General features: G+C 37.8%; 2 protein-coding genes across 3 annotated transcripts; one reads left to right on the top strand and one right to left on the bottom strand.

The window, feature by feature from the left end:
• The first annotated feature begins 1,603 nt into the window (after nucleotides 1–1,603).
• plb1 (phospholipase B1) lies at nucleotides 1,604–23,175 on the top strand. Its single transcript, XM_051387204.1, has 44 exons — nucleotides 1,604–1,653; nucleotides 9,417–9,598; nucleotides 10,365–10,408; nucleotides 10,520–10,583; nucleotides 10,735–10,798; nucleotides 10,926–10,960; nucleotides 11,609–11,675; nucleotides 11,792–11,840; nucleotides 12,360–12,425; nucleotides 12,528–12,593; nucleotides 12,678–12,733; nucleotides 12,830–12,902; nucleotides 13,000–13,107; nucleotides 13,248–13,301; nucleotides 13,731–13,799; nucleotides 13,899–13,973; nucleotides 14,048–14,108; nucleotides 14,203–14,261; nucleotides 14,566–14,639; nucleotides 14,762–14,805; nucleotides 15,383–15,491; nucleotides 15,615–15,666; nucleotides 15,790–15,870; nucleotides 16,480–16,545; nucleotides 16,617–16,717; nucleotides 16,806–16,887; nucleotides 17,120–17,224; nucleotides 17,318–17,413; nucleotides 17,515–17,586; nucleotides 17,687–17,764; nucleotides 17,885–17,945; nucleotides 18,031–18,089; nucleotides 18,577–18,644; nucleotides 18,734–18,777; nucleotides 18,900–18,999; nucleotides 19,114–19,165; nucleotides 19,313–19,393; nucleotides 20,242–20,307; nucleotides 20,502–20,596; nucleotides 20,858–20,939; nucleotides 21,382–21,486; nucleotides 21,609–21,704; nucleotides 21,844–21,918; nucleotides 22,064–23,175. The coding sequence occupies exons 1-44, from the start codon at nucleotides 1,619–1,621 to the stop codon at nucleotides 22,316–22,318; spliced, it is 3,426 nt and encodes a 1,141-aa protein (XP_051243164.1). The 5' UTR covers nucleotides 1,604–1,618; the 3' UTR covers nucleotides 22,319–23,175.
• LOC127356106 (protein yippee-like 5) lies at nucleotides 2,326–7,335 on the bottom strand. Of its 2 annotated transcripts, none has more exons than XM_051387583.1 (3): nucleotides 7,167–7,335; nucleotides 4,736–4,907; nucleotides 2,326–4,620 (listed from the first exon to the last, which is right to left on the bottom strand). In XM_051387583.1, exons 2-3 carry the CDS (start codon nucleotides 4,874–4,876, stop codon nucleotides 4,396–4,398), a joined length of 366 nt encoding a protein of 121 aa, XP_051243543.1. In that variant the 5' UTR covers nucleotides 4,877–4,907; nucleotides 7,167–7,335; the 3' UTR covers nucleotides 2,326–4,395. The 2 variants fall into 2 exon arrangements, with proteins under 2 accessions (XP_051243543.1, XP_051243554.1); XM_051387594.1 differs by lacking the exon at nucleotides 7,167–7,335 and adding an exon at nucleotides 5,341–5,427.
• Nucleotides 23,176–23,759: the final 584 nt, after the last annotated feature.

A 23,759-nucleotide genomic window follows, 5' to 3' on the forward strand; every position in this document is an offset into this window, starting at 1 on the left:
TGCTTGTGAACTCATTTGATCTTTTTGTAAATGACATAACAGCTCATGTCATCAGATTGATTGTAACAACAGTTTGAATGTGAGACGTGGCTGAGTGTGCGTAGCGATATTACATTACTTAGAGTTCTTTCACATATTTATCATTCCACTCATGTAGAACAACACTTCCATTAAACCGTTGTCATGTTTTTACTCTGACACTTTAAGTTGCTGCAGAGCAATTGCCTCTGCAGTCCTTTAATCTAGACTTTACTATAAACCATCACTACGCTGCAGTGAATGAGTCAACAGGACCTTGAATGCTCATATTACACAACACCAGGGCCACAGTTTACCTATCTTATACACACACACACACACACACATTCTAGTCTACCATAGACAACCAAAAAGGTCAGGAGCTTTGAAGGTGAAGTGCAGTCGCCATAGTAACTAATGTTGACTCCCCTGTCTCCTAGCAACGGGATGTAGAGTGATGTCAATGGAAAGCATGCTATTTTCTCCTGCTGACAGAATGATGTCACTCCTTTGTGTGTGTGAAGGGATAAGTTTATTTCTATATCCTATATCTGCTCTCCAGAGAGGATTGAGGGGGGATGCTGACATCCTGTGGAATCAAAGACAGACAAAAGGCGAGGATAAACTAAAATAGCTGTCCAGGGACAATGAATCATGGGCCAATTAAGGGTGCAATTATGCTCCTGGTTCCTTTTTTGGTCTGTCCTGCCCCCCTTTTCAAATTTGCTCTGATAGGTTTGACAGTGAGTGGAAAGGAGATGGATGATGCCGAACACATCATCCTATATAAGACACATGAGAGCATCTCTTCACTAGTGCATCTTTCTTACTGTTATTAGATCTGGCCCTGAAAGACTGCCTCACTTCTTAGTAACAGAGCATAGGATCCCTTAAACTCTCATGAGGGCTTGAGGTTAAAGTCTTTAGGGAATCTCAATATCCCAAGTCCTGCCCAAGAGCCCTGCGGAAGTGAGGGGTAATGGAAAATAGCTCTCTCACACGTAAAGACTATGTCAGATCTAGATTTGTGCCATGTCTATCCAATTGCATGTAGACTAATAGGATCAACAAGGCAATGTAATTATCCTTATCTGGCCGCGATGGCTTTTTCAATAAAGACGGCAGATAATCCTGAGGTTACACAGGGACAAAGTCAGACTACTATGAATTATGAAGCAGGCCAGTGAGCTCTGTGGAGATTGAGCCTCCTTTTTGCCTCGAGTCATGTCTGGCATTTAAATGGTTCTAGGTATGGTCATAAAAACATCAATCTTCTAGATCCATTAATGCTCTAGATTCCTCAAAAAAAAAACTACCAAAAAAAAAAAAAAAAAAGCAACTGTGGTCCACAAAAAAATTGCTGTGACCAAGTCAGTTTGTCGTGTTCAACAACCTTTACTTAATATTTGTGTGAGCTCAGTTTAGTGCCTCCAGGAGTGAGTGCAGAAAATCAGATCTGTTGTTGATTCCACCACTGTGACACAGAGACACTAACAAAGAAGCCATCCAACAGGATCAGAGCTATAAATAACTCTACGGCAGCACTGCAATATTAGTGGGTGGATTAGGAGTGAATCGTCACTGTCTATTTATAAATCCAATGCAGTCAAACCTCTTCATTGTCGGTGATTCACAGTGAGTACCGAATAAGTAGGATTAAAATGGAATTTAAAGTTTGGATGCATATTTTTATGTTTCTTTCACCAGTTTGCTAAGAAAAACTTCTATATTTGCCTGTATTAGGCATTAATTCAAGAGACTTAATTCATGTTTCTGCTTCAGAGAGTCACTGACATGTATTTCCAGACTGCAGTGAAGCTCTACACACCATGCCAAGCAAGCTAACGTCAGAGGCAGGCAAGGGACTCAGCATCATGCATCCAAGGGAAAAGATCTTCAGAGATCATCCTGTCTCAGTATCCTGCTGCCACCTAGAGGTCTAAAGATTTAGTTTTTCTCAAAAATGCCCTCCCCTCTCCCAGATCCCTTTAGGGATATGAACATGACATTATCAAAACACTTAAGCTTGTAAATCCACGTGTGTAATAACACATTTTTTCTTGAGCACCAGGTTGAAACCTAAAATACAAACATCTTTAGCAAGAGGGGGAAAGGAGGAGAGAAGAAAAATATAATTTGTCAGTATATAAGCCCAGTATTCAAACACCTTTCCTCTCCTATAGACTACAGTTGTATTTAGTATTTATATTGATCAAACACATGCAATTGATAATTTCTGACTCTGTTGCACTTGCTGATAAAAGAAATGTTCTAAGCTACAAAACATGCACAAATAAGACAAAGACATTTTACCCAGCAAGACTACATGTTTATTTAGAAATCACATCAGAGAAAACCTTGCTATAGCCATACAAGAAAACTTTTTCCAAACCTCCAATCAAAAAAATTATACAATAAGATAAATGTATCAGTCAATAAAATAATAATCATACAGAGTAAATCAAATAAAAACAAAGGCTTATCAATAAAATGGTAAAAGTGAACAACAGAATGATAACAATATTCTGTCACGGCCATTGACTGTACACTGCACTGATTTGGGGATATGTCATTGTCCTGTAGAAGCCATTTATATTGATTTTTGTTGTTGTTGTTGAAATGGCAACTTGCACTTTCTTGCATGACCTTGTAAAGGCAAGCAAAAATATTAACAATGTCACTAGTGAAGGCTGGACCACTCCGGTAACGCCTGCAGGCAGGCACACTCTGAAATGGCACAATGTTACACCAGGGCCATGATGCCGTGCTATAACCCACTCCAAAAATAAACTCAAATGTCATGGAGATTGAGATTTGACATTTTGGTTGAAATCTTCACAGGACATTGACAATATAAAATGGAGGCTCTGGCATAGTCAGAGGACAAAAGCTCAACTTTAAAGACTCATACTCCATTAAAGTTTGTTTGGCTTTGTGTTGTAAGAAACAAGTCATCTTATGACCAAATATGCCCTAAGCCGAGGATTATAAAAAGAGGATGGGTCACTATCCCCAAAGTAGGAGACGGCATCTGCCGTCGACTGTGTTTAAACAAATGGAATACAAACTCGATTTCAACATATTCTTTCAGTGTCTCGTTTCCAACACTGTAATGTATTAGCTGGTAAGAGAATGTTTGCTGTTGGTTATTTTTTTAAGAGGCTGTCTGTACGGTTGTCTCCCATTGTCTCCCAGAGTTGGCTACTTTTGAACGCTTGCATGACCCATCCTCTCATAATCCTGTCCTTAAGCCAGCAAGCAGCCAGAGAATGTCTCCATCACGTCTCAGACACATTCCTCTACCGTCATACTCGAGACACATGGCTGGAAGGTACATGCTCCTCATAAGTCACCAAAGTGACACGTTGCTCTTCACACAGCACATCACACAGGCACAGAATCCATGCTTACAAATAGGGAGTGGTAGAACTGAATTAAATTGCAGGATCAATTGTACGATTTTCTACTGTACAGGAGATCACTTCCACACTATGAACCGCAAGAATGGGACACTGTGTACCTTTCAAGAAAGTCATGCCAATCAAAATAAATGCACATCATGTGTGCCAGATCGAAATAAAACTCATCGTCAAACACAACAACGAATATTTAAATATGACATCAATCTGTGCGGTGTTTACGGTATCATTTGAATGAGAACAAAGATTTTAAACACTATTGCATTTATCACAATACCGCTAACAAAAGGTAACCGATATAGAAATAACTACTAACTATTGAGGTCTTAACTGCATTCAGTGCTCACCAGTGACAAATACACTGAGACAAAGTTGACAACACAGAAGCACAAGCCCCATTAAAGCAATATGTAGAGTGACCACTACATTGGTTCATTTAACATTGCTGTGTAGAGTGGGCTGTTTGCTGAGGATGATGAACATACTCAGATCTACTGCCTCGAGTTATCTACATGAACAAAACAACCGGGTGATATATATATTTTTTTTTCTTTTTTAAATATGACTGACGATGTCTATTATCATGCATGTGTTTAAATACCATAAGGAAAAGTGTGGAGCATGCCTTGTGCATAGATGGTGAAAAATTCTGTGTGACTGTGCACAAATACTTTAACAAGTGAAGTTACAACTCCCTATCTGTGTCCCCAGCTGTTTTGGGGTGGTGCCCTGTTACACATAAATCAGGAAGTATTTGGGGGATGCCTATTCAGCAAGAATAGAGCCAGCAAACCAATCTTCTAATCAGCAGAGGTCTAAGGTCATAGGCCAGAAACCGGGAAGGGGCGTGGGGAGTGAGGCCAAAACTTCACTGACCACTAAGTCTGCAGGTGATGGTGTGCAGCGCTGAGGCAAGGGGATAAAGGAGAGGGAGAGGAGTTAATCCAAGGTTAGGGGCTCATGAGTTGTCTGAGGGGACATGCTCCTCAAAGCCCTCACTCTCTCTGACGAGCGCCCTCTCCAGTATGACACGTCCCTCCTTGTACCGTTGACTGTCCTCAGTAGCAAACTCGTAGATCCAACCCAGCTTGCTGTTGCAGTTCTTGCAGCTGACATCCCTCACCATGTGTCTGCCGGTAAGCATCACTCTGTCCTGCACCTCGCTATACTGGAGGTTCACCACCTGTGGGGTTGAGACACAGGCATTCACACACATTCTTAAGCAGGGAGCAAGATGATGAATATGTGTACCCTGTTTGATTAAATTTCATAGGCGGTTATCACAAATGTCTCTGTACCTTGTTGAAGAGGAAAGCTCTGCCTGTGGCTCCTGTGAAACGTGTCGAGATCAGCTCAGACCTATTGGTCAGGATGGTGTCACAGTTGGCACAGGAGAAGAGGCGCGTTCCGCCAATGTGGTCCAAGAAGATGCGTCCCATCGCCAAATCTCTGGGAGTGACTGAACTACAACTAAAATATGAGAAAAAAAGAAGGGCAAACTATTTATTGTTAGAAAGTTAAATGGAAATAGGACTTAACTATACCCAGAATAAGAGAGTAACACCTTACAATACAATACCCTAGGGATGGCCATAGTGACAATGTATACTGAAGGGCAATATAAGTTTGAGAACGCTAAGAGGTTTTGTCATACTGTTCATTACATGGTAGCTACTCCTTTAACATAACTGGGTGTGTGAGGCTATTATGGGCAATGTTGTAAATCAATAAGCAGACCCGCTCTGTGGTGGTCACATTATGTCTATGAAGATTCTCAGTCATCCGGGCTATGGTATATATCTAGGAGTGCTAAGTCAAAGGCAGCTGGGCTTGCTTTAAGTAACCACATTGAAATAATTAACGAGTGTAGTTATTTTGGTTTCTCTTTTGTGCCTCAACTCACCCTCAAGCTCTCTTTTCTCACACCTCTCTTTTTTCCATTTCACGATTGTTTTCCAACAAGATAGTGATGCTTTTATTTGTGCCTTTGCTAGGATAAATAGAGAAACAGAGTGCCAAAATATGTATAATATGTGTAAATCATGCACAAACGCAAATGCATCTTGTAATGTACCACCATGTATTTTTAACTAGACAGTCTATGGTCTTAACTGCATTTCCTGTGTGTGTACTGATGGGGTGTGAAGAATTCAATTTCATTCAGCAAGTGTGCTACAGATTCTACCAAATCAATGTGTAATGTGCGTTGGCCCTAAATGACCCTACAGAGGTTAAATGCCTGAGAATTAGATTAGATTAGACATTCCTTCATTTTTCCCACAATGGGGAAATTTCAATGTAACAGCAGCAAAGTGAAAAAAAACAAAAAAACAACCAATCAGTCAGAAATGTAGATGCCTTCTAAAAGAGGTGAAATATTTCTAGATTTTGGAATTTTATGCTTATCAGTAACAATGTAAAGAAGTACTGATTTGTCAAGTATTTAATTAACTGGATTAGCCAAAACAGACATTCTGGGCTGGATATTTATTAGGTTTTATTATTTAAATTAAAAAATTTTAGAATTAGTTTCCACGAAAAGTACTATATTGTGACAATTATCTATATCAAAATATAAAATAACATGTACTCTGATACATTCCAACAATATCCCTTAAATACCAAATTAGAGAAGTTAATAATATTTGGGTTAACACGGTTAAAAGGTGGAAATTTAATTCAACAGTCACCTTTGAGATTATTCGTTGTGGTGTTGTTGTTAAGTAAGTATCTTGGCTTTAGGTCATTGCTGGTGCTGGCTTTGGGTCACTGTTCCTCTTTTGCAATTGACTTATCCTCTGTGAAACACATATCCTCAATTTTCTTTTCCCTATAATTATGTTGGTGATAAATGCAGCAAAAATTCAGGCAAAGATCGTCTTTATAATGCAGCTGCATTACACATGTATACTGAATGCCACGCGGCAGGATTTTTCTTTAATAAACAAAAGGCAACATAAGGAAACTTTTGATTAAACAAGGAACATATAATCTGTATACATATCAGAAACTGTATCATCAGAATTTGAATACAATGTGATTTTGTTGGTTTGTTCTGTACACATAACATCTATAGCACGTATGTCCCTCCTGGGAGAGGGATCCATTCATCTTCCTGAGGTTTCTTCCATTTTTTCCCTGCTAAAATGTTTTTTGGTTTGGTTTACATTGAGGGTCTAAGGACAGGGGGTGATGAATGTTGTACAGATTGTAAAGATGTTAACTAAGATTTGTGATTTTGGGCTATATAAATAAAATTTGACTTGTCTTGAGGGAAAATAAAAACAAACATGAGCTAAAACTGTATACTGAGTGTTCTCGTTACCTCCCCTTGCAGTAGTAAGTTAGCTCCCTTAGCATGTTAGTGATTTCAACCTTTAACAAGTTGTTTTGTTCCTCACTGGCTTGTCATGATGTTGACTGCAGATGGCAGCTGAGCTCTAAATGGTGCTGAAAATATAAGATTATGAAGAAGAAGAATAAAAAAAACAACCTCTCTTTAAAAACCAAATAGTTTTGACTAGCTGATAAAAAGGGGAACACATTTGCTGCCTTCCACCGTGGTTTTGGACATTTTGGCTGAGCGCTGTCGTACTCATTAACCGAGTCAAAAGAAGCTAACGTTGCGTTAGCCGTCCAGCTAACAGCGATAACGACAACAAGCTAAGGAACAAGCGGAATAACAACAAACCGTATATTTCTGTTTAGCTCAAAATGACGGCGTCCTACCTTCTCAAATTTGTTTCAGCGGCACGAAAGCTCCCCGGCAGGGATGATGTCACCGATATTGAAGGTGTATGTTAGACGCACATCTGGTGTTTGTGCCGTCGTCGTCGTAGCTTTGTTGTTCTTTTTCAGCTGTTCCTGTCTGCGCTGTGCTCCCAGCTAGTATCAACATCCGGTCATGACGTATTGGCCCGGGGGTGCTCCACTAGGTGTCAGCAGAGGGGGTAAAAACAATATATACCATAAGGGTATGTTTTCACCCTGCACGCAGTGCTGGAGGACGCACTCATATAATAATATCACAGTGTGTAGAAATACTCTGTTACAAGTAAAAGTCATGCATTTGAACTTCACCTAAATAAAAGTAACAACAATTTTAGCATCAAAATATACCAATAGTAAAAGTAACAATTTTGCATACACCACTTCCATATTGTAGTTGGTAAATGTGGGGCAGATTTTTATTTATTTATATATACATATTTCTTTATATACTGCTTGCAATCTTGTGAATTCCCCTTGAGAATCAGAGAAGTCTTAATGATATAATAATAATATATATTACATTTTATAGTATTAATCTGAATCTGGAAAGTAACTAGTAACTGAAGTTATTAAATCAATGTAGTAGAGCAAAAAGTATAATATTTGCCACTGAATTAGTGGAGTTAAAAGTAAAAAGTAGCAGAAAATGGAAAAACCATAGTACCTCAAAATTGTACTTCAGTTATTTTCCACCACTGCCTGTGGGTAGCACCAGTCAGTGTTTTATATCTTTTCCTGTCACATTCAACATTATAGGTAGCCTGTAATATTAAAGATTGTAGACTGTTTGAAAAAGACAAATGAAAATTCCTGCGAGATATCCAGACACACACAGACATTTACAGACTGACCAACCAGCCAGGCATTTACTGTACTGATGGACAAAAACAGAAAAAACAATAGAGGTGGTAAATTTAGCAGGCTGACTGTATGTAAAGTATAAACATACATTTTATATACAGTCTATGATGTAACAGTTCCTAGTGGGATAAAGAATATTCTAAGCTGCATGTTTGAGCACAGGAATATGTAGATGGATGACGAATCCATGACAAACCAACATACATCATGATGCATACTTTTCTTTTGATGCAACATAACGTAACGCTGGAAACCACAAACAACATCAAGATAACTTGCTGTTTTGTCCCCTCTTGACTCCATATATCAGGCTATCTGCAAAGCCAATCTAAGGACAAACTCATTAAGTACTTAGCAATCTAATCATATCTCATCTCATCTCCAAAACTGAACCTAAATTGCTGGTTGTTAACATGTAACTACACAACCCTGATGGAATATATGAAACAGCATTTATTGTTAGAGTTTGCAAATGAATTACTTATGAATGTAAAAGTTAGAGCAACATAAAAAATAATTTTAAATGAAACTGCACACTAACACTTTAATCTTGTGTTCTCTATAGTTCTGTCAATATTAAGAATGCACGTCGACATGGGAAACCCTCTCTATAGACTAGAGAGTAAAAGATTTATTGGGTTTTTTTAGCTTTTACACACAAATGAGTTTATTAATAGGAACCAGAAATGTATTCATTTCCCTGGAAATTCACTATGGTTACTATCACTGTGTCCACAAACTCTGTCCTGTTCCTTGAAATGAGGAGCTCAGTCTTACCTCTTTAGGAGATATTTATGAGGCCAAAATTGTGTAAAATGTGTTTTCCTAATCATAAAATAGACAAACTGAAAACAAAAACGCTAAATAAATAATAAACATTGGTGCTTGATCATCTTTTCATTTGGGATATTAGGATAAATAGTGTTACTGTCTGGCTGTCAACATATGAAAGTGGAGTGGTTTATAAAGGATTGTGTCTTTTTTCATCCATTTAACGTAGAACATAAATATTTATTGATGTTTTATAAAGTGTCCTGACGAGAGTCATAAACGTAACTTAACATCTCACTGACCTTCAATTATGTGGCAGTTTGGTCTGTTGCCAAACATGAGGATATCCTTTAGATTTTACAAGGAAAACTGCAGGTGACACAGATACACATTGACAGACGAATGTGGAGAAGAGGAGGTATGACTTGAAGTTTGGTTGATTGTTATCCAGATAAACTGATTAGAAGAAGATACGGCTGAGAATAAAAGAGTGCGAGTGACAAAAGTCAAAGGGATGATCACTTTCTAAAACGTTGTCCTTCCTGGGAACTCTTTTCCTTCCCCCTCCCTTTACAGGTACAGTGTACTTTTACAGTCAGTGAAAGCTTACAGTCATTCTTTCGCTGAGGCTGAGGGGGAAAAGGAGGAGGGCATTACACAAACCCCTCAGTGTGGAAGGCGCTCAGTATCTCCCATCATGGCTAGATCTGCACTCCTGATTCTGGCAGCCCTTGTTGGATCCTGCACTCAGTTTACAGGTATAGTATGAGACATTTTTTTTCAGTTGTACACTGAATTATTTGTTGCAGTCACCAACCTTTAATGTCACCTAACCTTTAAGGTGATACGGTCATAAGAAGAATAACAATCATTTAAAAATAATTGAATTGAATGAACTGAATAGCCAGTTTTTATCCTGCTTTTTTAGAAGATTAGTTGTGGTCATGCGCACACTGTAGGTTGATGCATTGTGCATGCATTTTCCATAGTGTGGATGAACGTAGGTCTAATCTATAAACTACATTGTGTATTAGATAGTGTGAACTTTCTCTAGATCTATATTACCCAAGTTATATGTTGCTTTGTTCTTTATTTATTGCTTTTGTACGCATGTTAAAGAAAGTTTACAATGTCTCTGTTAGCTATATATGTCCTCTGTGCACAAAGGAGTTTTTCGGATGCAAATACAAAAAAAGCAAACCACACAGAAGGTTTATTACACTGCAGTTCATTACACAGATGACACAAGTAATAAGTAAAAGTAATGCAGTGAATTCTTCAGTACTGGCCTGTAAAGTTAAGTAAATTCTAAGAAACATAAAAACAAAATCATAATGCAAAATGTCCTGATTTAACAAAGCAAATCAGCCTTTTTCTGGGTAATTTACTATGTGCAAATAAGCTGTTGTAATTGAGGTGAAGATTTCTTTTTTAAAAGCAACATTTTTAAACAACAATTTTCCCTCTTTGAGGTAATTTTGAACTCTCAAAAACATTACTTTTTGTTCACTATGTCACATTTAGACGCCGTCAACGTTGACATACAAAAACATGAACAATCAAAGAAGGTACTGTATGTCAGTTATGATCGTTAAAAAATATCATGTATTAATAATATATTCTAATATACTGTTCTGATCCTGTATCAATAACAGTCTGAGTTTTTGTCTGTGCTACAGTCAGAAAGCTACATGCCAATACTCTGCTCACCGATACCTGCCCCCTTGTCTTCATCCTCTTCAGGTATACTGCACTCTGCAATCATCATCAATAATTATATTAATCTGTTTACCAGTTCAAGTGATTACTGTGTGGTTAAAATGTGTTGTGTTATGTGACTATAGTATCATGACATTGCTGACTTCAATATTTCCACCTGTTTGCTCTCCCTCAGTTCATACTCTCAGACCTGATGATATCTCAGCTGTTTATGTCTTGGGAATCCCACCCTCAGACAGGTAGAAAATAAAATGCATATAATAGGCATACTTAAACTGTAAAAAGTGAAAGTGAAGTGCAGTGGCTTACTGAGCTGCTTTAAACAACCCTGACTCACTCTAACTGGGTGTCTTTCTTCATCATTAGGGATGAAGCATCCAGAGTGGTCAATAGAGTAACTGGTAAGTCTATAAACTCTCACCCACACTGAGTTTTTCTACAATCAAGTAGAAAGAGAAAAGTATATAATCCTCTAAAATAACGTAACATAATTCCTACTTTATTTGTAACCTAAATTCATGTTTTCTCACTTTATCAGTATGAACGCTTTTAGTATGCTGAAATGGGATTTTTATTTTAGTTTTCCATGTATGTTCTTAGGCGTAACCCCTATGATGATTTTGTTATAGTCACACAATAATCTTGCTCTGTCAGTTATTAACTATGAATGGATTGAAGTTAAAAACAGCCACATTTCACACTACTGTGGGATTATCTAACCATGTAGTTGAAAATATTACAATCTGCAGAGAGGTCGTAGTCAAGACCATGTCACAGGAACTGCTGGATACAGAGCACAAAAGCTCTTAGAACAATAATCTTACAGTTTAGTCACGTTTATCTCTAAGGATAAGAGAGAGGACCATAAACACAGGTTGTTGACCTTCATTTCACATAACTGGCAACGTGAATGGATGCTTTCACTAGCTTCCTTTTCACAATAGCAGTTGCCACAGAATGTACATAATCCACTGTCTGGCTGTACTGTAAGGAATTATACATACTGTAGATTACACACGTGTCACAACATTTCTGTTTGTGTTTAATAGAGTTCCTGTCCATGTTTAACCCAGAAGTGATCTATCAACATGTGGCTCAGACCTCATTACAGCCAAGGTAACACACATACATAGAGTATATACACGACACATACATATACAGTCATACACATAAATGCTATATAAGGATATTGCATACTGCAGGTGTGTTTTATGTGAGTATTTGTTTTGCAGAAGCTTGCTGGAGCAAGCTGAGGAACTGTCTCTCTCCCTTTTACACCAGGTACACATTAACCCTCTTTTAAAAATTAACAAACAAAGTTTTATGTGCTTTAAACATATCATTATTTTGATGAAGAGAGTTTTTACTGAATATAATAAGAAATAAACAAGAACAAAATATTTACCATGATGATTTGACTGAAAGCAGAATATCAAATAGTTTAAGGATTCACATGCGCAATCCTTTCACTGAGGACATCTCTGTCAATATTTGGGATGACAAGCAACTCTCATCAAAACTAGAAACCAAAGTTAACATTAATACACATTAAGTGTACAACTTGTATTTCCTCCATTTAGGGTAGATGTGACAGAACATGTAGATGAGTGAGTTTTTGGGGTGCTGGGAGGCAGATTTTTGGCTTTGGCTCTGGATTTAATTTGAATGTGAATGGGAGTTTGACTAAACAGCTGGGATAGGATGTAGGCCTCCTGACCCTTAAAAGTACATACTACCTTTTCCAGAGATTTTGCCCTGATGGCACAGTGATGGAGTTTGCTCTTTTTTCTATCTTTGCAGGTGACAGACTGGAAGTTTGTGCTGCTGTTTGTCCCGGCAGACTCCATGTGTGCCTGTTCACCAGATGTAAGATTCCTTACTACAAATGAATCACATTTGATGTAGCATATGTTAGCAAATGGTTAGTAAAGGATGTAAAGAGTGTGTAACCATTTCTTTGTGCTTCAGGTTGCTGCAGATGTTAAAGCTGTTGTGCAGGAAGTGGAAGCAGCTCTGCAGCTGTTGCAGAAAAGGGTATTGTGCTTTTTGTTGAATACAATTTTGCCATGAACAGTTAGAATGGAAAAAAAAACTAATAGGCTTGGTGTATGTTTACAGTTGCATCATACTTTAGTTCATGTGGTGGTCTGGAGCACACATCATCAGCAGGACAAGTGAGTGTTATTGAGATTAAAAAGCTAGTAAATAACTGAATTTACTCTGACATGATAGAGATCTTGCTGGCAGTGAGGTGCTTTTTTATTTTGTAGCAGGTGTGAGTGTATGAGAGATGAAAGCATCAATCACCATCTACAAAAAGCAACTCTTCTGAAAACACTACAGGTAAAATACACGTAAATTAATTATATTTGCGTGCTTATGCTTATTCAAATCAAATGTGGCGACTTACTTGACAAAAATCTATTTGTCTTGTTTTCAGGACTCTCTAAGTCATGTCTTGGAAAATGGAAAGTGGCACAGTAAAAGGGAAGATTTCGCTGCCGTGCTGCAGTCTGTCCCAGTTATTCTTGAAAAAATCTCAGGCTCTGTAAGAAAAGAAGAGCTATTTCCAGTACAATACTGTAACTAACAACTTTAAATTATACAGCCTGTCTTCCCGTAACGATGCATGAAAGACTCTTGAAATGGTTAATGTGTAACTAGCGTATATTGTGTGTTTCTTTGTAGGAAGACATAAGGTCTGACCCAAACCAATTAGCTGTTCAGCTATGGACAAACCTGGTAAGTGCTTATGAATAAAATTCCTAAATAATAATTAAATGCCCTGCGTACTGTATGAATACAGGCTGTCTGAAAACCTTCAACACTATATCGATATGCTGTTCTGACCCCAAAATCGACCTTGTGTCACAGTCGTAAAATGAACCAATACAGAAGAGTCACGATAATCACTCAGATCAAAAGTAAGATGGAACAATGATTACAGTCAATGTTTATTACTCTGACCAGAGATTAGATAAGAGAAGTACTAAAAGATGAACTCGCAATTATCCTACACTATCCCTTTCTCCATCTTTGTTCCTTATAGATCTATATGCCGATAGAGGAATTGTGTAACCAGTACTGTTTGACACTGTGTGGTCACTGACGCCACAGACTGGCCCCACTTGAACCTAAAATCTTAACCAATCATGACTTTTCCTCCTCCAGCTTCAGCCATTGACAGGTCAGGAAGAGGTCATGGACAGCAGCATCATTACTATTCCTTGCCCTACCCAGGTGATGCATGCCGTCAAATAATTCAGTATATACAGAAATCATCCATAAACTTTTGACCTGATATCAAGATTTTAAATCAACTACTATCTCTCATCCCAGGAACGACCTTTCCTACAGACACAGAAAAATTCTCCCACTGAAGGAGAGGTGCAAGTCTCTACACTAACAGATCCTGTAAGTCTTTCAATTCAATTTACAGCATATAATAAACAGCACACACAGTTAAACTTAAAAGAGTGTGTTTACAGGTTATGGGTACTGAGTTACCTTGCACAGACCGCAGTCCATCTCCCACTACACCCACTTCAGGTAAAATATGTTTGTTTTAGTTCTTATTCTGCTGATATATTTTGGGAAATGTAGTTCAATACAACCAAGCTTAACCCCTTTATTCTGTGTGTAGTCCATGAACTCAAACCTGGAGATATCAAGGTGATTGCAGCAGTAGGCGACTCTCTGACAGTGAGTATAACCCTTGTACTTTTTTGCCATATACTTTCATAGTCTAAATTAATATCTAAAAACTTATTTATTCCAATAGGCATAAATATTAGATTAAGATTAAGACAACAGACGTAAAGACACAGAGCTTTTGTGTTTGCACTGTATGGGTGCTGACATGCAAACACGCCACCCCAGAAAATGGTGATCAAAACTTAAGTTTAATACTGAGAAATGACAACTGTACAGTATAAGCTTCTGATTGAATAAATATTTCCTCTGGTTCCACATGGTCTTACTATCTTACATCTGATGTTTTCTGCAGGCAGCCAATGGTGTTGGCGCAGAGGCAGACAACCTTCTGTTAGTGATTAATGAGTACAGAGGACTCTCATGGAGGTAAGATAAGCTGAAGTACACATTTGTTCAAATATTTATATTGTGTGGGGAAATACTTCAACAGTTTGGGTGATTATGTGTGCTGCATTTAAAACTAACAAGCTGTTTCTTTAATTTTTTAGCATTGGTGGTGATGAAAACATTACCACTGTGACCACTCTGCCAAGTATGTTTTTTTTTGTTTGACATAGCATTCCCTAAAATTAAATGACAGAAAAAAGCTTCTTTGAGGTTTATGTCATGAAATATCAGATTCCCATCATTGGCTAATAGTGGCTTTGTGCTCGATAGCATCTTTGATTGTGGTGTCTTATCACCACCATAATAGGTTTCACTGTCCAGTGGTTCGATGTCAGATAGTGAGCTGAAACAACAAAATACTTTAGAATAATTTCATTAATCAATATTAAGGCAACACGTCATCAGGAGATGTTAACTGTTTGATCAGATAACACAGAAATACAATAAGTCATAAAATAAACTAAGAATATTTTAATTATTATTTTTTATTCTGCTGGTTTGACAAAAAGCAAAAACCTAAGTTTAGGTGCACAGTTGTATGTTGTGGTCTGGACATAGGGACATATCTTTTTCCATAGCTTTCAACCAAAAACAAAAAAGTTTTAATATGTTTTGCAGAAAATGTTTTGTTAGAAAAAAAAAAACCAATATGACACAAATACATAATGTACACAATCCTGTGTATGAACTGAATCTCCATCTCCTGTGTGTGCGCTTTATAGACATCCTGAGGGAATTTAACCCGTCCCTGACCGGCTTCTCAGAGGGAATAGGTAACGAGGACAATCCTAAAGCCTTCCTCAATCAGGCTGTGGCAGGAGCAAAGAGTGGGTCAGTCATGTTGTTAACTTTTTGAATTTTAATACATACAACCTTGGCAGCACTTATGGCGCACCAGAACAAAGAATGTGCACTTCTTAAAATTTCACCATCAAATCTTGTTTCTGTTTTCAGTGATATGGTGAGACAGGTGCGCGTCCTGGTGGACAAAATGAAAACTGATCCAGTACGTCAGTGGTGAACTACAATAGGAACACACACACAGATATGCTCTCATGTAACCTTTGTCTCAGTTTTATGTTCACAATTACCAAATTAACAGAACATTTACCTCTTATCTCCTTTACAGCGCATTGATTTCCACAATGACTGGAAAGTGATCACCATGTTTATTGGTGGCAATGACATATGTGACTTCTGCACGGATAGTGTGAGCACTCTGACTTTTTTTTTTAAATAGATTTTGCAATAATTTCATATTTTACTTACTGTACTTGTTTTGCTTATTCGCATATGATTCTTTAACTGTCTTAAATAATCTTGGAGGACAGAATATAGATTTAGGATTTGTTGAAGTTTCAAACAATATTATCATAATAAAATCATGATCATTCAAAACATCATAAGTAATTTGTTTTACAGCTGCAAGCAATAATATTCTACAGGTTATTTTCTTAATCTAGCTAATTTATTGTTTTGTAAAATGACATAAAATAGTAAATAATGCCCAGAATTTCCTTGAGGCAGTGGAAGTGACATATAAATGGTCCATAGCAGACCAAGAATCCCAGCAAATGTTAATATTTGAGATGCTGGAACATCCAATGTTTGGCATTTATGCTTAAAAAAATATTAATAATTAATAATTATTATTATTAGCTAAGTAGTTGCTAAGTAGGCCTACTTCCCTCTCAAACAGCTAATGAATTAACTGAATTATTGTCTGAGCTGTAATTTGTTTACATTTATTTACACACAGGTTCCATTTCATGATTTTGGTCTTGTTTACTAGAGAGAATTTTTTTTTTCTTCCCCACAGATCTTTTTCTCACCCACAAATGTGGTTGGTCGTATCCGCCAAGCTCTGGACATCCTCCATAGTGAAGTAAGTTTTCATAAACATACTCACTGTTTGTTATAGCAAATTCAAAGTCATAATCCAAATTTGTCATCCAGGTGCCTCGTGCCATTGTCAATCTGGTAGAGCTGTTAAACATTGTACCATTGCGTGATCTGCACATTGATAAAACTCTTGGCTGTCCCACCTGGTTTGTCAGGTCAGTGATCTTTGATTGTGTAATACTTTGGGCAAAATGACTGATCATGACATCATTTAACAGTTATTGTATTATGTTTATGTTTCAGTTTAGTTTGCCCATGCATACTGAAGCCTAAAGAGGGGTCCAATGAACTCCAGAGGGTCAATGACTTCAATAGAGCTTGTCAGGTACGAGACAAACGGATGCTCAAAGGGAGTTTTTTGTACATATTCTTAAGGTTAAAACACAAATCCACTTATCTGAAACTATTAATTAAAGTTAATTTAAAACCTAAAATGCTCTGTTTTAAGGGCTAAATCATCATCCTCATCATGACGTTCTCAAAAGAACTGTCACTGAGAAGTCAAACACTTGTTCACACCCCACTTCCTCTCTGCTCTTTGCTGTCTGTCCATCTAGCATGCTATGAGAGAGCTGATTGACTCTGGGCGGTATGACACACACGACAACTTCACTGTGGTACTGCAGCCCTTCTTCAGGGAGATTTACCTTCCATTGTTAGAGGTAAGAGCTGACACACCTGAAACATTACATATTCCTTATACTTACCTATATACTTTTTTTTTTCTTATCCTATTCCTTTTTCTTTTTTCATAGGATGGTCGGCCTGATCGCTCATTCTTTTCACCCGATTGTTTTCATCTCAGCCAGAAAGCTCACACCCTCATGGCTCGTGCTCTTTGGAACAACATGGTAGCAATTGCTTTATTATAATACATTTTGTACTTTTATATTTTGGCACATGTGGTCTGTGTTTCTGTTATAATGATCCAAAAACTTTCATAATGTCTTAGTTAGAGCCAGTGGGGAACAAGACGTTTACACAAGACTTCACAGCTGGCATTGATCTTAAGTGTCCCTCTGAGGTAACTATGTATCCCAGTGTATCAATAACTATATATCATATGTTTTATATGTTTTAGTCATTTTTTTGTATTAATGTGTTCTTGGTTGTTTCTTTATTAGTCCAACCCATTTTTTAGGACCGCTGTCAACAGCAACTACACCTTTCCAGGCCCTCCCCCCACTCTTCCTCCTCCTACAGTAGGTCACAGTTTCTGTCTTTCATGCACAACTTTAGAATGACAAGTTATTATTTATGCATGATTTCAAGTAATAGATTGGAGCTATATATACCTAAAATACATCTCTGTCATTCTTTAGAATTGGGGAAGTGACTTTTCCTGTATTAACACAGCTCCATCTAACTCCGTGCCCACATCAGGTAAGCATTAGTTGTTACTTAGGTACGACGTAAAGGGCAATAAAAAGATTAGCTGTAAAATGTGCTCATGTTGATCTTTTGTTAGCTCACAGGTTACGACCAGCAGACATCAAAGTAGTGGCTGCTCTGGGAGACTCTATAACGGTAGGTTTGGATTTTGTAAAGGTTAATGTAATAAACTGCTGGGTGCATGGTCATAGTGTTAGTGCTGATTCAATGATTTTACCTCATAGCCCACCTGCTACCTTTCCCCCCAGAGCTTTTGATTGTATCTCTTACTCTGATAAACTTATTTTTCCTTGTTTTATTGCTCATGCTTCATAAGTTGTGTGACAAATGATGCAATATAATATTGACAGATGGAATTAATTAATCAACTTTTTTGCATGACTTGAAAAGTCCAGTTTGTCATATTTTTTACCTTTGGGGAGTTCTGTGGGTTTGAATAATGCCAAGTTAAATAATTCAATTATGGAGCCACTGGTGGTTGACCGTGTTACCCTCTACCTTTTCTCTAGATATCTATAAATCATGGTAATGTGCAAGCTGAGAGAGCATTGTCAATTTAATGGGTCAGAGAGAGAGAAACTGGAAATGATTGAATAGTATAATCATATTTTTCTCCATGGAGGCGGGCTTTGGTGCGAAGGCAAAGAACCTGCTGCAGCTAAGAACTGAGTACAGAGGGGTATCATGGAGGTGAGAGACTGCACACTATATACATAACACATGCATGTATATTGCATTGTGATCATTTTATTTATTTTTTGTTTATTTTCATTAACAAGCATCGGAGGAGACAAAACTCTTGAGAGTGTCACAACATTACCCAGTAAGTCCCTTCAGCTTTCTTTACAAGTAATACACACTATCACCACTAGATGGCAGAGTTGGACCATAACAAAACTAGTATTTTGTCTCTTGTGCAGTAATTTCCCTACATTTTTACATCAGATATCCTCAAGAAGTTCAATCCTGAAATCAAAGGAGTGTCAAAGGGACAAGGGAAAAGGCAGACTGGCTTCAATGTGGCTGTATCAGGAGCTAAAATATCGTGAGTTCTGACATTTCTTTGATCTGTTATCAGGTTCATATGGTTCACTTTAATGTATTTTGTGCTGTGTTTAATAATTTTGTTGCACTCATGAATATCTCTAATTTTATACAGAGGAATCCCAGGACAAGTCAGACGCCTGATTGATGCCATGAAAAATGACTCTGTGAGTTTAATACATGATACTACAGTATACTAATAGATGCACTGATGCACAAATTATACTATTTTAATGAGCAAAAATATCATCCTTGTTCCATCACTCGATTTTTTCCCCCTTCTGATTCTTTCTCCATCCTTTTAACTGACATAGACGGTGGATTTTGAGAACGACTGGAAGCTGGTGACCCTCTTCATTGGAGGCAATGACCTGTGTCAGTACTGCAATGACCGCGTGAGTTGCTTTAAGAAGTTGTCACAGGAAATGAAGGATGATCCATTCGGTGAAGGACATTTTCAAAGCCCTCCCCTCGGAAAAGACAGTCCCCTGCCATAGCATAGTGGTTAAATATCCTGTAGTGTTGTGTGATGCCCTGTGTATAGAGCCGTCTCATGATATCACTCTCCAAATGGGACTGCGCACCGGAGCAGAATAATCAAGCTTTGTGAACAGCCCTCCCCTAATTGTTTTATTGTGTCAGAGTAAGATGAGAGCAGACATGGTTTCTTTCCAATGAGCACATTCTGTCACTTCACCCCTCCAACACAAAACAACCCCCCCCTTCCTCTATCTCAGCCTCTGTCTGCATTAAACAAGCACACGAGGCACAGTGACAGGCCTTGTTCTCTAAGAGGCATAAACAACAGAGGTCAACCCAGACTCTCTTCATCCTGTCTCTGTCTCTCTCTCCTTCTCCTTCTTATTTTGCCTCCATTTCCCTCTTTCTCTCTCCATTACTCTCCTCGCGCTCCATTGACAGGGTGGTCTCTCTTTTAATGTTTGTGCTTTGAAGCAGAATATCAAAGCACAGCATCAATTTAAGATGAGCTCTGAGACTGTGGTAGTGACAGCTTAGGGTTAGTTGTTGCTCGTACGCTCATGCATGTTGCATGGCATCAGCTCTTTCAGTTGGTATGTGCTTTTTAGCTACAAACCTGGCCAGTTTCCCTGAAATGTGGTTTAATGATTCTGCTTTTCTCTGGCCATAACAGAGAACAGCTGGTAATAAAAATGTGTTCACTATAAATTAATAATCGTACATCGTGTGTAATCCTGTTATTCTTTTGGTCTCAAAACTACAGGCCACTTTGTCACCTCAGAACTACAGCCATCATATGATGACAAGCTTGGACATGCTTTACAAAGAGGTAAAATTATGTTATCTACTAAAAAGTATAACAATAAATAAATATAATGGACTGAAAAATGCTAAAATGTACAGTTTTCTTCTCTTCTTCCTTTCTTGCTTCCCATAAATCATCATTGGAAACAGATTCAATCTCAATTCTGAATATTACTCTGCAGTGCATAAAGGTCATGCTTTCATGTTTTCTGGCCGTAGGTTCCCAGGGCAATTGTCAACGTCTTGGAGATTCTGGAAATTGAAGGCCTTCGCAGGATCAAAAGGGACAGTCTTGGGTGCAGTGTGTTACAAAAGTACGTTCATCGATCCACTCATGCCAAATTAGTCCAACATGAGTCAAGACCACTGAGTCCGAGGCAGATTGCTCCTGTAATATTGATCTAATAATGCAGCAAAGAAATGTGTAATAGTTTGGAGTTGGAGTTTATTAGAGGATCCCTCATCCTGAGTCAGTGACAAATCCAATTTTGTATGCAAAAGATAGTGTTGTTTATCAGTCAGTAAAGCATTTTATTTCCTAAAATCAGCTGTTTATTTCCCCCTTTGATCTTCAGGTATGTCTGCCCGTGCTTCTTGTTAGCAGGAGAGGATTCCCTAGAGCTGTCTGAAGTCAAACGGATCAATCGGGAACTACAGGTTAGAACATGTGTGACAAACATGCAGCTAAAGAACCCCCTCTGCTCAAAAATGGGTTTTGCATATTATTTGACTTGGATGTTTGACCTTTATGTATGAATGATGTATGTGCAGAGTTTGACACTTTTCACATTCATCTGCTGAATGAGGGGAAAGCTTCTGTGTGCTCACCCTAAATCTCAGTTTAAGACGTGTACATACGAGCAGGATTTTTTTTAACATCACAACTAATGTGGAGCCAGTCAGGGTCCAATATGCACCATATATTAGTTTGATGATGAAACTTAAAAATACTCCAGTGCACACAGATTGAGAATGGACATTTCAGTATCGTGACGCAATGTGTCTAGTTGTTAAAGTTTTGAAGTGAATATGTTGAATGTGAAGATGCATTTTCATAGATTCTGTATTTTTCAATGATAATTTGTGGTCTTTCTTTCAGGTTGAGACAGAAAGATTGGTGTATGGAGGCCGCTATGATGACAGAGAGGACTTTGCTGTGGTTGTGCAGCCCTTTTTTAAGAACACTGTTGTTCCTTTGAATGCTGTAAGCCCTCTGTGTAACCCCCTAACCTCCGCTGTACTAATATTATTTTTAAGACAGTAACAAGCCCTTCCTCTCAGTACATCATTCCAACAAACACTTATGTTGTTTTATCTCTTCTCCAGGACAGCAGACCTGATACCACCTACTTCTCTGAGGACTGTTTCCACTTCAGTGAACGGGGACATGCTGACATGGCGGCAGCTCTTTGGAATAACATGGTGAGCCTGGCAAGGACAGAAGTAAAAGCCTAACTATGTTTGACAGAGGAATGGTTTTGGATAAGTCTTTCTAAATGACCACATTTCACTGCAGTTTAGTCATGGGCTGAGCAAAAGATGTTCTCTGTTTTATCTCTAGTTGGAGCCAGTGGGTAAAAAGCAGACATACAACAATTTCACAAATTCCAGAACTAACATCAAGTGCCCAACTGAGGTAAGAAAGCTGCCACATAAGCACTTCTCACGCTCCACTGCTGACCAAGTTGGGATTTATCTGTACAATTTAGGCATAATGGCATGAATGGTACATAAAAGTGGATGTGACTGAATAAAAAGACCTTCACTCTTGTGTGTTCCAGGAACAACCTTACATTTTCACAAAGGTGAACAGCCTACCCAGTTCGACCACCACCACAGCACCCACAACACACAGCACATCTCTGCCTCTCACCTCTCATCGTGCCGATAATGTTCCAGTATGGCTCGCTGCTGTGCTGGCCGTAACGGGGCTTCTGATTGGCTGGGGTGTCACCTGGCTCCTCCTCTCCTGCAGAGCCAAGAGAAGCAAGAGGCTGATGATGACTACGGTGGAGATGAAGAGCACTGTGTTTTAAAGTGCTTCTTACTGTATTTATACAATGGACTATTCAAGAAAAAATGGAATAACCAAGAACTAGAAAGCAACTTTGTAATATTTAAAGTGATTGTAGAAACAATATTGTTTGTTGTGATAATAAGGACATTTTTCGTATAAGATTTGATAAGATTATTATCCTTGAATCACAGAAAATATTACTGAATGCAGAGGTGGAAAAGGTAGTCAGTCTACACCAGGAAAGCAATAAGTAGACTAAGACAATTATAATAAGTAAGATAACTGAATGACACTCCTTTATAAGTCCTGCATTCAAACCTTACTGAAGTGAAAGCTCTGACAAATTGTAGTAAGGTGTGTTAGAGTATTTATGCAGAATGGGTCCCATCACATGTTTATATCACTGTTGCATTAACCTGTAAGGCATATTTAAATGTTGTAGCTGGTCTATCAACTGATGTAATGAGACAAACCAACCACTACAGTTCAAACACGGTAGATTTCACCTGCAAAAGTAAAGACTGAAATGACTGCACATTAACTTATTACTGCTGTAACAAGTTCAATTAGAATAAATTGATCAAAGTTCAGTAGTTTTCAGATAAGTAGGGTGAAGCAAAATACACAACACTTGCCTCAAAACTCAATTTAAATACTTGAATTAAAGGTACTCTGTCTGGATGTAGCAACAGTACACTCTTGGTAGATGTAAATATGAATCTAACATTGTGGGGCCATTTTGTGCAATGTTAAATGCTTGGAAAGACAAATAAATTAGGAATTATTTCTGTTTCCTTTTGTATCTGTTTAAAAATAATCTTAATGTCTTGTAACAATGTTTTTTGGTCATTCAAAATAAATAATTTGCAACAATTCATATAAACTGTAATCTAATGTTCTCTGGTGACAACGAAAAACACCAACCGGTGAATGTTGTAGCCTTCCTGTTGAGGAAATCATCACCATTACACGTTAATGGCACATCTTAGCTACAAAGGAAATACAAATATCACCATATCATAAATTATGCAAACCAACCAGGCAGAAATAATTTTGCTTGGAGCACAACACACATCAGCCCACATGTATTACCTTAATCATTACCACCACTGAGATAGCTTACTCATAAAACATAAAAGGGGTTATTTTATGACCTCTTTTTAGTGATGAAAGCCACCGACTGCTTCTGTTAATTATGTCACAAGCACACAGTGGTGGAAAGTACATTTACTCAAGTACTGAGGTACAATTTTGAGATATTTCTACTTCATGTGAGTATTTTCATTATCTGCTATTGTATAATTCTACGGCACCACATTTAAGAGGGAAAAATAACTTTTTTCAGCTATATTTATTTGACAATTAAATGTATAAAATAGTTTTAAAGAGTTTAAAAAATATTAAAATGCTTCTTTACAAGTTTATATATTAGTTATAATAATCAAATAACAGCCTATATG

Source organism: Dicentrarchus labrax, unplaced genomic scaffold (genome assembly GCF_905237075.1).
Source record: "Dicentrarchus labrax unplaced genomic scaffold, dlabrax2021, whole genome shotgun sequence".
NCBI lineage: Eukaryota > Metazoa > Chordata > Actinopteri > Moronidae > Dicentrarchus > Dicentrarchus labrax.